The sequence below is a fragment of the Malaclemys terrapin genome, chromosome 6, assembly GCF_027887155.1.
Source record: "Malaclemys terrapin pileata isolate rMalTer1 chromosome 6, rMalTer1.hap1, whole genome shotgun sequence".
Taxonomy (NCBI): domain Eukaryota; kingdom Metazoa; phylum Chordata; order Testudines; family Emydidae; genus Malaclemys; species Malaclemys terrapin.
Window position 1 is genome coordinate 78,532,620 of NC_071510.1, and position 16,578 is coordinate 78,549,197.

At 36.8% G+C, this 16,578-nt stretch overlaps 1 protein-coding gene across 22 annotated transcripts in view; it reads left to right on the plus strand.

Annotated features, from left to right (window-relative positions):
• Window positions 1-16,578, plus strand: part of MEF2C (myocyte enhancer factor 2C) — a 156,003-nt gene that overhangs the window by 120,155 nt on the left and 19,270 nt on the right. For 21 of the 22 annotated variants that reach the window (XM_054031376.1, XM_054031362.1, XM_054031363.1 and 18 more), the window contains 2 exons: window positions 1,216-1,402; window positions 2,651-2,698. In XM_054031376.1, coding sequence (XP_053887351.1) covers window positions 1,216-1,402; window positions 2,651-2,698 — 235 coding nt within the window. The remainder of the gene's footprint in view (window positions 1-1,215; window positions 1,403-2,650; window positions 2,699-16,578) is intronic. The other variant, XM_054031370.1, reaches the window with a different exon arrangement.

Genomic DNA, 16,578 nt, shown 5'->3' on the forward strand with positions numbered 1-16,578 from the left:
TCACATTTTCAAGTTTTTCTCTGCAACCAAGAGGACTGAAAACTCGTTATTTTTTTAAGAAACAAAAGCTGGAATTCTCACATATTCACATAATTCTAGAACCTTAGGCTTCAAGAAAACAAGCAAGACTCATGAGAAAATCATGAGAATTGGCAACACTAGATTGTGCCTTTTAAATGTCTAATAAATGCCTCTTGGCACTGCCACTCGGGCACTGCACCTTGTCTCCTTCTTCCATGCTGTTTAGAGTCATAAGAGGCATAATTTGGTCCAATTTGCTTCATTTAAAGGGATCCTTTAGGATGAAAATAACTGTGTGCGCGCGCGCGTGTGTGTGTGTGTATATACATGTATATATACACACACACACGCGCGCACGCACAGTTATTTTTATCCTGAAAGATCCCTTTAAATGAAGCAAATTGGGCCAAATTATGCCTCTTATGACACACACTCTCTCTCTCTCTCTCTCTCTCTCTCTCTCTCTCTCTCTCTCTCTATATATATATATATATATATATATATATATGGATGTTACTTTTAAATGAAGATAAAAGCATAATGAAAAGGCACTACAAAAAAAGAACTGTCAGTTAAGGATCCTGGATATGTATATTTTACACTATGCTTTGATATGTCCTTGGGGAGCACTTTGTTTCTTTAAAGCCCATTCCAGACTAAGGAAAAACTTTTTTAAAAAAGTAATTCGGTTGTTTGTGCCTTTAACATGATTCTGGTTGCTAAAGCAACGCATGCTGAAACTAAAGCTTTCTCCCTTGCATTCCATCCCTTCTCATTTTTCTCCATGCAATGAAGTCATCATAATCATGTACCTTTGATCTTACAGTCATCTGTGACACCAGATTAAGATATCACAAATGAACAATTATGACTTCACTGAATGGAAGAGAAGGAAAATGAAGCCTAATGAAGTGGGGTTTTGTTTTAAACAAAGTGGGAGGAAAAAAACCTTCCAATACTCACAAAGAAGATGTACAAGCTGCAGGAAAGGAATATTGAATCATGATTTGTAAAGCCATTTGTAAAAGCCTTTCTTAGTGCTTTAAATTCTTCTCTTGATTGTTAAGGTGTTTTTTTTTTAATGTTTTAACCACCAGTTACAAAATATTTGAACTAAATATAGAGTAACTGTACTTGAAGACTGTTGTGCTTCTGTACTATTCTTGTCTTTGTTTCCCTTTTTTGCTTGTACAGGCTGTTCCGCCACCCAATTTTGAGATGCCAGTTTCTATCCCAGTGTCCAACCACAACAGTTTGGTATACAGTAACCCAGTCAGCTCGCTGGGTAACCCCAACCTTTTGCCACTGGCCCACCCTTCTTTGCAGAGAAATAGCATGTCTCCTGGTGTGACACATCGGCCTCCGAGTGCAGGAAACACAGGTAGGCTCTGTTAAATCCCATTTCTTTCAGTGTTCTTTATTATCAGAATACCAGTGCATCTTCTGTCACTTTAAAGTGTACTCAGAAGGCAGGATTTTCTTTTACCAGTCATAACAGTTTGCCCAAAATTGCTGTTTAAAAAAGCAAAGAACAAGCCTAAGAGGTTTCCTACCCAGATATATAAAATAAAATAAAGCTCTGAAAATAATGTTCTGGAAACATCTGAGTATTGTTTAAGAATGAAGGAAATCAATAAAGGATGAAAGGCAGACAATTTGCTGTTACATAAAAAGGCAGCTCATCTACTTGTGTCATGCAAAAAGACACTGCACTGTTTTTCATAAGCTTGAAAAATTAAGTGTGATCAGGGCAACCTTATCTTCGAAAGTAAAATAGGCCTCTAATACTTAAGCAGCAGTTAAGAGGCTAAATACAACATTTGTGATTCTGTATGTATTCATAAGCTCATTGACTGGTAAATGGTAAGCCACCTCCAAGCTGAAGTGTATAAACAAAAGGTTGCTTTCCATGCTGGTGATGATTCAGGGTCACCTCTGAGCAGGATAAATGGGGATTAGGATCATTCACTCAGTCTGGCTGAAGCAACGTCAGCCTTAAGCATTCAGAGTTCAAAGAACCATACAAGGTCTCCAGCCCGAGGAAAAAAGTAAACATATAAATCTACAGAACGAATGTCTGCAAAAGGAACAAGAATATTATAATCAACAATTACACAAATGTGTTACAATCATTCTTTACCATTAATGTATTCATAGAGCTACTTGCAATATGTCATTGCCTGGCACCAACCCGATGCAGAATTATCACCTTTGGCTTTTCTAATGCAATTAACAATGAAATAATTATGTTTTCAAATAATCCAGTATCATCAGACCAAATCTGATTTTTTTTAAAATAAAAGGATGCTTCTTAGACTATGTCAGCTTGAAAAAAATTCTGGAAAATGTCAGCTTCTATAAAGTGTCAGCTACTCCACATATATTTGTGTTTGCATGACATCATGACACAAATATTGTTAGCTATAAAACCATACAAAGGGCATTTTGCAGTTTGAAGATTATGGGCTTGATCTGATGCCCGCTGAAGTCAATTAAAAGATCTCCAGGAACTTCAGTGGACATTGGAACGGGTCATCTGAGAGAAAACATGGTAATATTATTTAAAATGTTTGACCTTTGTGGTTTATCTTAGCCATTATCCTTTTGACTATTTTATTTGAACCCCTAGGTGGTCTGATGGGTGGGGACCTCACAACCGGTGCAGGCACCAGTGCAGGTAAAGAGAAGAGCATGTTATGTTGCGTAATATTATTTTGTATTATGCACCACAACAGATCATTACCATGGGCTTGGTCTCAAAATAACTGTATGCTTAGAAGAGGATTTTCAAAAGAGCTCAGCTCTGCCAAGTCAATGGGAGTTCTACCATCAACTTCAATGGGAGCAAAATTAGGCCACCATTGAGCACCTTAGAAAACCACACCCTTAATAGATTTCCATGTACAAAGTGTCCTCAAGCTTTTCCTTTTAACCTAAAGCCTTTCTGTAAAAATCTTTAGGCCCAATCACACAGCCCTTATTCTGCCAAATCTCCCTTTGAAGTCAAGGGGTGAAATCCCAATCCTATTGAAATCAATGGGAGTTTTGCCATTCACTTCAATGGGCCAGGATTTTGCCCAGTGAGTATAAACTTGAGTAAAGACTGTAGGACTGGGTTTCTTATCGGGACCTTGATTCAGCAAAGCACTTAAGCACATGTTTCATTTTAATCATATGCTTAACTCCACCCCTATTCAGCAAAGCACTTCAGCATGTACTAAGTTAAGCACTTGCCATTTGTATTGATTTTGAGCTACAAAAATTGCAATGAAACAGTAGTAGAATTTAACTTTAAACATTTACTTAATTGCTTTATAGAATCAAAGATTAACAGACAAGGAATTTTCAAAAGACTTTAGGAGATCCAGGCATAGAAAAATATTGGATCCAATTGATTTAAATTGGAGCTATTCCTGGTAAGGACTGCAATATCAGAGTGATGTTGCTTTTATGTTGTAGGAACTGCTCCCGGGCTCAATAAATGCTGCAGTATACTACCAGGCCAGTGATGCTGCATTATCATGTGTACCAAAGACCAGTGGTAGCAATAATTGGTGATACATATTCTGAAGTTCTACTCTCTTACAGTATATCATTAGGGTACTTACCCAGGGTACTAGATATAATATTTCTTTTTTTTCCCCCTGACTTCTCCCAACTTGCCTCAGACCACTCCTTTTTCTTTTTTTTCTTTTTCATTTTGTTACATGCAAATAAATCACAGATTTTGCCTGCTGGATATGTTCTGAAATTGAAACAGCACAGCAGTGGACCAAGTAGGCATTTTCAACTGGCACTGCAGCTTGGAGAGGTCATTTTGTATTACCGTATGACTACAGAATGCAGAATACATGAACATATGGCTCTTAACCATTAGTCTCTCCTATTCTCACAAAACCCATGCTAGAAAATTACAATTTGTTTATTATCTGTTGGTATTTTGCATAAATGCAGCTAAAAAAGATTCATTTTGGTGATGTTTGATGGTTTCATGTCATACTTTTTTTGACCATGTACATGATTGAAGCTTCAGGCACCACAGCCATGAAACTAAAAGAGGAAGTTTGATTGCCCTATTAATGAGCTCCCTCTACTGGCCTGTTAAGACATGTCATGGTAGCACCATCATTGGTTTGCCTGTTCTTTTCATTCTTACAAAGGTGCTGGGAAGCAGTAAGGAGGGCAGTGTTTCATTCTAAAAATGTTTGTGTCTACTAAAATGATTGCTGTTCTAAATGTCTAGTTGGCTTTGTCATTCTTGGTGCTCATTAAAATCTATACACATTTTACTGTCTAAAGAAGACACACTCAACACACTAAGTATAGGGACCATGCTTTTTTAATGTGTATTTTTCTTTTAAGTTAGGTATAATAAAGAGGACAGAATGACCCTTTGAGAATATAGATTGCTTATTCTATTATTACACACTTGGCTTTCAAGCAGTGTATCTTTGGGCTGGTCAATTGATTTAATGCTGTGTAAGAGGGACATTACCAGGAATGCGTCATAAATATTTAATTATACGAATAGTCTTTGTTCTTTATCTGGCAATAAGAGCCAAAAACACCAGTACAGATATGTGTTCCTCATGTCTTAAATGCAAAACAGTAGAGGGGATTTGATATAGGGCCGAAAGAGGATGAGAGGTCATATATGGTTGAATCGTCTGCCTCAGTAGCTTCATTCAACAATGCCACTATTTGAGAGAGCCTTCTCTCTCATAAGGGTACAGAAGAATAAACATCAAAAGTTCTCTTTGTTAACCATTTTTCAGAAAAAACAGAGACCCCAGTGTTTTTTCCATTTGGCATCTTAGATGGTGGCACGATCATGTGGTTTACTTTAGGGTTCCTATTTCTTGCCAAATTAGAACTTTATGAATTTGCATTTTTTCTGCACCATCCAAAAATAGCATATATTCAAAATAATGCACTCCAAGAAGAAGAGCTAAGTTGTTCAAAAGTTTAATTTCAATCACTACAAAATGAAACTATTTTTGATTGCCAACAAAAGGGCACAAGTTTCTGGCATGACTCTAACAAATTACATGATAACTAGAAAATGGGAAACGGAAAAAGCTACTTAAGTTAGTTACATCCACGTTTTGAAAACTATGTTATTTTGTTGGTTTGGATCGTTATGTGTAATAACCCTAAAATCATCCATAGTTTTACCTTGTGAGTCAACCCAAGACATAAACTTAAGAAGGCTGACTACATTTTTATTATTCCACACAATTAAATACCAATAGTGGTATTTTTAAACTAAAATCAAGATTACCTTAGGTTTGTTAGAATAAATTTTTTCTTAGTCAAACTCTAGTGGGACAGTTTATGTTATGTCAATGAAGGTGGTGGAATCTCCATCCTTAGAGGTTTTTAAAGCCCGGCTTGACAAAGCCCTGGCTGGGATGATTTAGTTGGGATTGATCCTGCTTTGAGCAGGGGGTTGGACTAGATAACCTCTTGAGGTCTCTTCCAACCCTAATCTTCTATGATTCTTTTATGATTCTTTCTGAGAGTAGCAACTGCCAGCAAAATTAGAGTGAACTTCCCATTTAGTATTGCTGCTAAGTTATAAATATATCAATGTGATTGGTGCCATTCTCTTAAACCAGAAATTTTTGAGTGAAAGAAAAGAACAAGAACTCTTGGGACCTAAACCAGTATGTTGTAAAACCTCTTTAGAGTTACACCTTTCATCGTAACCGCTTAATCAAGTGACATGCTACCTGTTTACATAGTAAAGTATGCAATGTCGTTTTAATTTTTAGGGAGCACATTTACCCTTAAACATAAACCAGTTAAGTTGCAGGGAACTTGACAAGAAACTAATTATGAGACCTAAGTGTTTTTATTGCTATACGTTATCTGAGCTATAATTTTGTGTAGTGGTTTAAAATTGTTGAAAGCCTGACAGAGGATGAAGATTTCAAATAATTGTTGACTGCTCCTTAAAAACTTAATGCTACTATTGATTTTGGAGGCCTTTCTTTGCCCATATGTTTTGATCTCCTGGTTTTCACTACCTCTAAAGTTGGATTATATTTTGCATTTCACACCAGTATTGAGTCTTCATATAAGGAGCACATAGTTTTATGTTGTTTTTAATTTTTCCATTGAACATAACTAGAAAAATATTGTGGGACAAGTTCTGCTCTGTTACATAGATTGAATCTGGAATCAGTCTACAGATTCCAACAGAGTTATTTCATGTTTACAGCACTGTAAATAATAATGAAATAGGAGCAGAATTTGACCCTGAACCTTTAAATCCAACCTGAGATTTTCCAAAGGGGTAAGGTTAGCAGTATTTTCAACAAAAATGCCATTTTAACTGTTTCTTTTCTTCTGTTTCTTTTTTTGTAATTTGTTTTTCTCATTCCTGTTTCCTCACTTTCTCCCTCTTAAAGCCAATATCAAAAGAAAAGGGATACACAATTCAAAAGTAACTAGCAATTTGGGTGTCAAAAACACTTTAATGGGGACTGATTTTCAGATAGTACTGAGCTCTCCTCCTCCATAAATCCAGCCTCTTTATGGTCACTCAAGTTGGGCACCCAGAAATCACTAGTCATTTCTGAAAAACTTTTCCTGGTACTTTTTAAAACACCAATCCCATATTAATCCCTGAATCAGCAGACAGGCAAGCAGGGAGTACTTAAGGAGGAATGTGGTAAAATCCACTCTTCCAAAAATTAAGTACAGCATACCAGAGGCCATCTCAGTTTTTGCCAGATTGGGTCTTGGATCTCTCTCTCAGCCAGTATCACAACTCACTAGTGCTACACTACTGATTTTACTTCATCTAGTCATGTTTTTACTTCACCCAGTCCTACTGTGTACAAATGGATTATATATTCTATTACTATTTCATATCAAATAGAAACGTGTGTAATAGTTATTTTTAATTTCTGAGCCCTCAGGCTGGAAGATTTCTGGGCAACACCTTTTTAAAAAAATGTAATGAAAACAAAGATTTATTTAAAAAAATAATAAAAAAAAAAGAAGCAGCAGCAATGTACCCAAATAAGCCTGTGAGCAGGAGAAAAAACAATCAGGTTGGAATTTCTGAAGGTGCCTACCTCCCTTAGGCTCTGGTGAAAATCCAAACTGAAACAACCAACCTAATGCTAAAGGAAACTGATTAAAAGGATTACACATGAATTCTTATCCTTGCTCTACAGATGTGCTTTGGTGAATGTCAATGGGAAAATATTTCCTGGGCCATAAGTATGGAATATGTTAAATAAAGAAATGCATTAAAAACTATTATTATTAACATAACCATTTATACTGTAGTATATCTAGAAGCTCCCATCAGATGTAGTACATGCTGTAAAAATGTATTGTAAACAACAGTACCTGCCCCATAGAATTTACTGTCTAAAAGAAAAAACATAAGAACTGCCATACTGGTTCATACCAATAGTCCATCTAGTGCAGAATCCTGTCTCCAACAACGGCCAGTACCAGAGTTTCAGGGAGACAATGTAGAGCAGGGCAATTTTGGAAAGAAACTTCTCTGTCTTCCTCTGGCAGAGATTTAGGGTTGTCCCAAGCATGGGGTTCCATCCCTGACCATTTTGGCTAATAGCCACTGGTAGACTTGTCCTCCATGAACTAATCTAGTTCTTTTTTTAACCCAGCTATACTTTTGGCCATCACAACATCTCATGGCAATGAGTTCCACAGGTTGCTTGTGTGTTGTGGAAAAAAAAGTACTTCCTCTTGTTTGTATTAAACCCGTTGCCTATTAATTTCATTGGGTGACCCTTGGTTTTTTGTATTGTGGGGAAAGACGAATACCACTTCTCTATTCACTTTTTCCATTCCATTCCAGTCACTATTTTATAGAGCTTTCTCATGTCCCTCCCCATTAATAGTCTCTTTTCTAAAATGAACAGCTCTAGATTTTTTAATCTTTCCTTTCTGGAAGTCATTTCATACCTTCTGATCATCTTTGTTGCCCTTCTCTGAACCATTTCCAGTTCCTTTTTTAGATGGGGCAACCAGAACTGAACATAGTATTTCACGTGCGGGTGCACCATGTATTTATGTAATGGCATTATGGTATTTTTCTGTCTTGTTTTCTTTCCCTTTCCATATAGTTCCTAGCATTCTGTTAGCCTTTTTGACTGCTCCTTTGCATTGAGTTGAAGTTTTCAGAGCACTATCCACAATGACTCTAAGATCTCTTTCTTGAGTGGTAACAGCTAATTTAGAATCTATCTATCTATAGTTGGGATTATTTTTTTCAAAGTGCATTGCTTTGTACTTATCAGTGTTGAATTTCATCTGCTATTTTGTTGTTCAGTCACCGAGTTCTTAGTTTAGTCCAAAGCAGACTGCAATCTTGAAAAATTTTGTATCATCTGGAAACTTTGCCACCTCACTGTTCACTCCCTTTTCCAAATCATTAAGGAATATGTTCAGCAGTACAGGTCCCAGAACAGATCCATGGGGACCTCACTGTTTACCTCTCTCCATTGTGAAAACTGGCCATTTATTATTTCTTATCTTTTAACCAGTTACTGATCCATGAGAGGACATTCCCTCTTATCCCATGACTACTACTTAATTTGCTTAAGATCCTTTTGCGAGGGACCTTGTCAAAGGCTTTTTGAAAATCCACCTACACTGTATCAACTGAATCACCCTTATCCACATGCTTGTTGACAGCCTCAAAAAATTCTGATAGATTGGTGAGGCATGATTACAAAGCCACATGGACTCTTCCCCCAACAAATTGCGTATATCTGTTTCAAGTTTACAATCATTCCGTATACAGTCCATCCACTTACCGAGATGCATGGTGGATCTTTGGTTAATCTCAAGACCTTTTTACACCATAATTCATTAATTTTTCAATATTGCCAACTTAAAGCATTCAATAATCATGAGATTGTCTTAAAAAACATGAGATTTTAAAATAAATAAAATAATTGTTAGATTTTTTTATTTGCCTTCTGGGGCTTGAACTTTTATTTGTCACATTTTCAAGCTTTTCTCCACAACCAGGAAAACAGGCTAGAAACTTCTTTTAAAAAATATTTTTAATGACAGCTGGGATTTTCCCATTATCACCTGACTCCAGGAGCTGGGGCTTTAAGAAAAACACCAAAGAATGAGAGAGACTTAATAAAATCATGACAGTTGGCAGCACTGGATCTTGCCAGCAAATATAATATATAGTATACTGAAAAATGTGTTTCTCTCAATGGCTGAAATGCACACCTTTGCAGAGGGCTGGCAGAAGGCCTGTGTACCATCTAAGTCCTACCTGTGCTCTGGGTGACTGAAGTGGTATGTCGACCTGTTGCTGAGGTGAACTGAACCCAGTCAAACCTTTGGAGAACAGATTTTCAAGAGTGAAGGCTGCGGTCCATACACAAAAAACAGAATCACATGCTAACCGGTAATTGCACACAAAAGTGTTAACTGATGTACACTCACGTAAACAGGTGCCTGAAAGCAACTCCATTTTTCTGTGTAGACCTCAGCCTGAACTTTGCGAAAATGTGGCCCTTTACTGGGTTTCCAACAGTTGTGGAAGTGTTAACAGAATGATCTTTGAGTTATTCTCTGTCTTATCTTGTCTCTAATTTATAGTGTCTCAATATTTGTATTTATAAAAAGATAGATTGAAAGGATAAATGACTGAGTCAATAATGAGAACACCCTCACATCTCTCCTAAGGAGAAAGCCCTTAGATCACAAGTAGTGAACAATTAAGTGAGTCATACAAGCTGCAGTTCTCTATAAGTAGGATTTTAAAGACAAGCATGATCAATTTCATTTTTATTTTTATGACAAGCAATTAAAAATATTCCTTTAGAAAATCCATGCTCAAATGGTAACATGGAGGGGGGAGGGATAGCTCAGTGGTTTGAGCATTGGCCTACTAAACCCAGGGTTATGAATTCAATCCTTGAGGGGGCCATTTAGGGATCTGGGGCAAAATCAGTACTTGGTCCTGCTAGTGAAGGCAAGGGGCTGGACTTGATGACCTTTCAAGGTCCCTTCCACTTCTAGGAGATAGGATATCTCCATTAATTTATTTATGAATAAAATCCTGGCCCCAATGAAGTCAACGGGAGTTTTGCAATTCACTTAGTGAGGCTAGGATTTTACCCTTTATATTTTGGTTACATATCTTCTTAGGAGGTATCCTGCTGTCTTTTTCCACTGTGCAATCTGCATCTTTGTTCAGAGAAAGAGAGAATATAAGGAAGTGTTGCAAATCAGCAAACATCTGGATTTCATGCTTACCCTTGAGTACTGAAAGAGATAGTTGATGCCTCCTAGATCTTGGAATGCAGCTATGGGTTTGCTCCAGGAAGAAAGGCATTTAACCCTTGGAGCTGGGAATACAGATTTTGCAGCAAAGCAGCACTCAGAAGCTCCTGGCAATATTGAGTTAATGTGCTTCTTGCCCATTAACTTTCAGCATGATTCCCCAATTAAAGTATTTAAGCCATGGACTCCAGTTGTTGTCCACATCTTTTGCAAACTGATTTGTCCCCTGATAATAGCAGAAACTGTTGCTCAAAGTATCAAAGCAAAATAAGAGGAAATAGGGCAGGGTCAGTAACTCTGTTTTTGTCTTGGATTTACAACTGCTTGCACAGAACTGATCTTAAAAAGTTTTATTTTATCTTTATATAATATATGCAAATTTGCCTCACATGCTGCCCTTTTCTGAGAAGATCTAATTTAATAACATAGAAAGGATGGAGATTTAGGAATGTGTGATTTGTGTTCCGAATATGCAGTCACCAGTCTTTCTGAACATGAATTTGAAACCATGTGTTCTTCATTTCTGCAGCAGTTGTGTGTAAGAAGAAATATGTAATTTAACAAATATACCACTTATCACTGTTTATGAAAAAGAAAATAGTAACCAATATTTCTAAGATTTCCTTGAGGGAAGCTAAAAAATAAGTTTTTTTTTTATTCTATAGTCATTTATATTTGGAGTTAATTATTATCTGGAAATATTTTCTCTAACATATATAGTGATATTTTCCTCAAAAGGTCATTGATTTAGAACAGCTGAAGAAGTAAATGAATTGCCCCATGTTTTAAAAAGGTTTTCAAGGAGTAAAGTGGGGATAAATACCAAAATATTGTCTCCTGATTCAAAACATTTTTCCCTTAATATCTTCAAAAAGGGTTATATTTTCCAATAATGTGTTTTCCCTATTATGTAAGCTTCTTTGCTCTTTCTCATGATTTAACACTCAAGGGCAGTTCATACAAAAAGAAAATGTAGTTTATTTGCATACAAAGGGCTAGATTGTAGCTGTCCATCTGTGAATGCCCAAGATGGGGGGATGAACTAATCACATGCTTTAAAGTATGCATGTGCTTAATTGCTTCCCTGGGACTAGGCATTAATTTCTAGTGGGCATTGGGCAATCCAAATCCATGAAAATCTGAATCCTAAAACCAGATTTTGAACAGAGCTCTGGGCCATATTTTCAAGTGCTCAGCAACCACAATTGGGGCCACCTTTTCAAAAGAGCTCATCTCCCTTTTAAGCACTTAGATAAGCGACAGATTTTCAGAAGAGCTAAGCACCCAGCAGCTCCCTGTCGATATATGTATACTGCAAAGAAAAAAACACGGCAGCGAGTCTCAGAGACTGGGACAACTGACTTGGGCTCATGGGGCTAAACCTAGCAATGTAGAAGTTCTCACTCAGGCTGTAGCCTGAACTCTGAGACCCACCCCCTCCCTTGGTTTCAGAGCCCAGGATCCAGCCTGAGCAGGAACATCTACATTGCTGTGTTTAGCCCTAGCAGCCTGAGCCCAAGTTTAAATTGACCTAGGCTCTGAGATTTGCTGCCTCAGGTCTTTTTTTTACAATGTAGACACTGAAGGCCCAATTTTCAGAAGAGCTGGCATGCTGGCTGAATGGGAGCTGAACTTGTCTGAAAATCCAGCCCTGATTTTGCGTGCTGAGCTCCTTTGAAGTTCTGGCCTCTAGTGTACAAGAATTAGATGTACACTAGCGCTGACTGTGGCACTAAACTCCACAAAGGGGAGAATGACCAGTGAAAAGGGAGCAACATATGCTGCACTATGTCTAACTCTCACTTTGTCTCTCACAACCCAAAGGCATGCTGGCTATCTCAGCCACGGCCAGTCACCTCACCATGACCATCTGACCCCTGTTACCTAACAAGGGCTCTGATTTTAAACACTTGAAGAGCCCATAGCGTAAAGCTACAGGTCTCTTATTCCCTGAACTGTCCCGACTTCTTAAGCTACAAAGTACTATAAATTAGTGCAAATATGAATATCAGCATGTAATAGTCTTAAGTGGTTTTGCTTGTTAATTAAAATGTAGTTGCTGAGTTGATCAGGTGAAACTCCAGGCCAAATAAGATAATGTGATATATAAACCAAAGAGCAAAACAGTTTTGCGGAAGTGGAAGCATGTAAGTCAATACAATTAGAGGTAACAAAATAGGAAACATAATGTTTTCCTGCATTAGAGGAATATATTCCTAAATTCCCTAAATCAGATGGTAAGGAATTATCAAACAATGCAAATTGTATGGACCGATGAACAGTCATTATGAGAACTGATAATAATATTGACAATAGCAGCTATGTTGGGGCGGAAATCCGCACATAGTTGCAAATCTGTGTGTTGCTCCATTTCTGCATTTAGCTGGGTGGAGAGGGCAAAACTGGATTAAAATAACTAGTGTGCTCCCAGTATTCTTATTATTTATTATTTGTATTGCTCTATCATAGACTAGGGCCATATTTTGCTCCGTGCTGTACAAACAGAACAAAAAGATGATCCCTGCCTCATGGGTCTTACAAACTACGTATAAGACAAGAGACAACAGATGGATACAGACAGACAGGGGAGTGCAAGAATAGGGTCATTCAGACCTTGGTATAACCTTGGCTACAAAGTTCCCCAAAGGTCTGCCCACCCACCTAGAATAGCCAAAAGCATGCTTCTCTCTCATTCCCTGGTACACCCCTATTCCAGGGGCTGGAAGAGGGCTGACATATGATTTTCTCCTCATGGAAATCATCATATTCCCTGAGGAGCAGATCCTCCCCACCCACTTCCCTATTCCCGAGCCATTGTCGGTCTTACCAATATTGTGTGTTACTGGGCTGGTTTATCAAATTAATTCACACATTTCTTGTTAGTTATGTTTTAAAATTATACTTATTTTCATTGGGACATGGTTGGTAGGTTCTTTGGATAGACAAAGATTTGATCATAGCTCTGCAACGGCAGCAATGGGAAACTGCACAGCCCCAGGGGAGCTCCACTAAGCATTTGCCCTTTAGAGTGTAGGAGGGTAATTGCACCCTCCCATTTTGCACACCCTCAGCCACAGCCTGTTGCTAAATTGTTTCCCACCACTCTCATCATATTTGCACAGCCCCTAAATCCTTCCCTCTCCCTTATACAGCAGAACTGCACTGCGACTAGGACCCTATATAGCTATAGAGGAATGGGCAACAATTTCTCATTAATGATCTTTAAGCTACTTCACCGGGATATAATATAATATCACATCACATCATACAGGCTTTTTTATCTCTAAATTTACATAGTCACTTTTTAAGGAATAATTATTTTTAAAAAATCTTTAAAAGAACAGAATTGTTGAGCTATTTTTCTCTACTTTCCTAAAAATATTTGTTTAGCCCCGTACCCTTCTCCACTTCAGCACAAAAGCAGCTGATATTTCATGATATGCCAGAAATATTTTTTCATTCAAAGTCAGTAGATTTTATACACCACATCTATCTTGGTCTGCTCCCTGTAATTCAGTAGAGATGGTCCATTAGTGTAATAGTGTGGGAATGGGCAGGTACTTTAATGTAAAGATTTTCTTCTTCTCAGATAACATATTTCCACTTCAGTTTTCTTCTATTGCTTGCAGTTAGCCAAGGTAATGTACTGTGAAATGATTAGCAGATGCAACATGTGAGTAAAAACCTTCAGTCATTAGCTCCTTCCAAAATTATGTTGTAGGTGAGCATGATTTCCTGGGCTTTTATGCATTAGGGTGAGTATCCATTTTGTTTCGGTGGTAAACTATAAGTTCTGTTCTGCCATCAGTGCACATGAATTAAAGGAAATAAGAACTATATATATGGACTAAGAGGAAAAGAGACACCAGAGTCCTTAGAGGCCTGTATATCAGCATTTAATTACTCCTTATTCAGGCAAAATTCCTTTTGTAGTCAATGGGAGATTAGACTGAGTAAAGAATGTAGAATTGGGTGTAAAATTAGCAAGATTTCTGTTGCTCTCTGCATTCTCTTCTCACTTATTCTGTGTGTATTATAAATTTCAAGGTAAAATACAGCATAGGTGGCTCTCTCTTTTATATAGTGTCATTCTGAATTTCACATATATTTTCAGAGGTTTGTTGGTCACACGAAGCAAGGTTATGCAAATGACTATACATGTCCAAAAGTAACCCTGTAGGTGAATAGTAATGCTGGCAATTTGAAAATATCACTGAGATTTTCAAACTCGCCTTAAGAATTTGGACACTCCATTACGATTAAAATGAATGGGAACTGGGCATCAAAAGCTCCTAGACAGCTTTGAAAATCTCGGCCTACGTGACAAGTATTTCTCCTTCTTTGTCTTCTTCTTTTGTTGTTGTTCATTTATTATTTTTATTTCCTTGCATTTTTAACGATGAAATGAAACTAATCAAAACTTTCAGAAATCTAAACAGGAATCACTGTCCAAATTGATTAACTTTGAGCCTAAAATTCTTGACGGTGCCATTTTAGAATAAAAAAATATGCGCCAAATCCTGCTGTCCTTACTGTTATGGCCTTAATCTGAGTGAGGGATACAGCATCCGGTCTTAAATGCTGTTTACTGGCTATTAAAGATGAAATTTTCCAAAGTACTTAGCATTGGCCTCACTTTGCTTGCTGGGCACTTTTGAAAATTCATCTTAAAGTTTTTACAGCATAGAAGTGAACAATTAAAAATAATTAATTTGAAATAACTGAGAAAATATATCTCATATAGTTCAAGTTATATCTTTCCTTTAATGGACTAACATTTTGTATTAATTATTATTGATTAACTAGCTCCTGCTACATAGAAATTTCTTTCTTGGATCTGACAGAGTTTAAAAGGTGATATATAAGGCTCAATCCTGCAATCTTTACTTAAGCAATATGTTCTCAGAAATCAGTGGGAGTTTTCCCTGGTTGATGGGCACAGGAACATGCCCAAGAAAAGGAGTCTATACTCAGAAAGAATTTTTCTTTGTATTGTGCAGTTAATCCAAATACAAAGTCTTGCACTACATTTAGTGGTGTTGCGCTACTTCACTATAAGCAATTTCTTTTTATGTGCAAAATCTTTTCTCTCTTTAAAGTCAACAAAACAAAAACAAACAAAACACAGGAAAAAACAATTTGTGCTTAAAGTTTCTTGAATTGAAACTGCTGTGAATTTGAACGTTCTGATATATGCCCTTTAAAATTTGTACATCTACTGTTTTTATTTTCACTTTGCATTATAAATTATATCCATAATGTTTAAAAATGTTCTATTCCAGGGAAATATGGCTTTTAACCAAATAAAAATGTAAAGCAAACTTGCTCTAAAATCCATCTGTTCTTCATTTTCTTATAATCTATAATCAGGAAATCCATTCATACATGACATATAATTTTTGTGCTTTCTAGTGGGTAGTGGAATGTGATGTTCTGCATACAGTCACATCTAAATTGATAATTCTCCAGGCGGAGTGTAATTTTAAAGTATAGGATGAAGAAAGGTTTAATCTGTATATTAGAAGGCTTATACAGTTTTTTTGCCTCTGAATGTAAATTAGACCATTCTCTTTGGTGGATTTATCTGAAGGTGGGACAGCTGCCTCAGAGCAGGCCACAGCTTTGTGAGTAAGAAGGAGGATGCGGTTTAGAGAGCTGGTTTAAATGCAGGCTCTTCTTCGCTGTAAACCGCATGCACGTATTCATCATTGATTTTTAAATGATGGGTTCCAATATCATTGGTTTAGAGTCCACAGTCTTACATTCCTGATTCCACATTATGCCAAAAGAAAAACAATTTGGTGGCTGGAAAGAGAAATGGTCATTATATGGCTCCAAAATGCTAGCTGGCATAATATGCCAAGAACAGCAGAAATCCACTGGTAAAGAGAAGATTGCAGTAGTTCTTAAAAATAATTTGATGTTCTAAAAATATAAACCTAAAAAAATATCATCACTGTTCAAAATATTTTATATCAGTAGGTAAATATATATAAAAAACCTGATGTTTTTGAATAGCATAATTTCTAAATGATGGAAAGATATTCCTGATGTTAAATTCTTTTCATTAAATAAATTAAATTCTTTCATTGGGTCGATAAAAATATTTTGTGGAAAATTGTACTGTTTTTGTTTTAAACATTTCTTTTCTCCAAAAATCAGAAGCAGAAAAAATCCGCTATGGTACATGGCCTTTGCTGGATTATCTCAGAAAGTTTATTATAGAATATTAAAAAAAAAAAACAAGCATACAGTTTT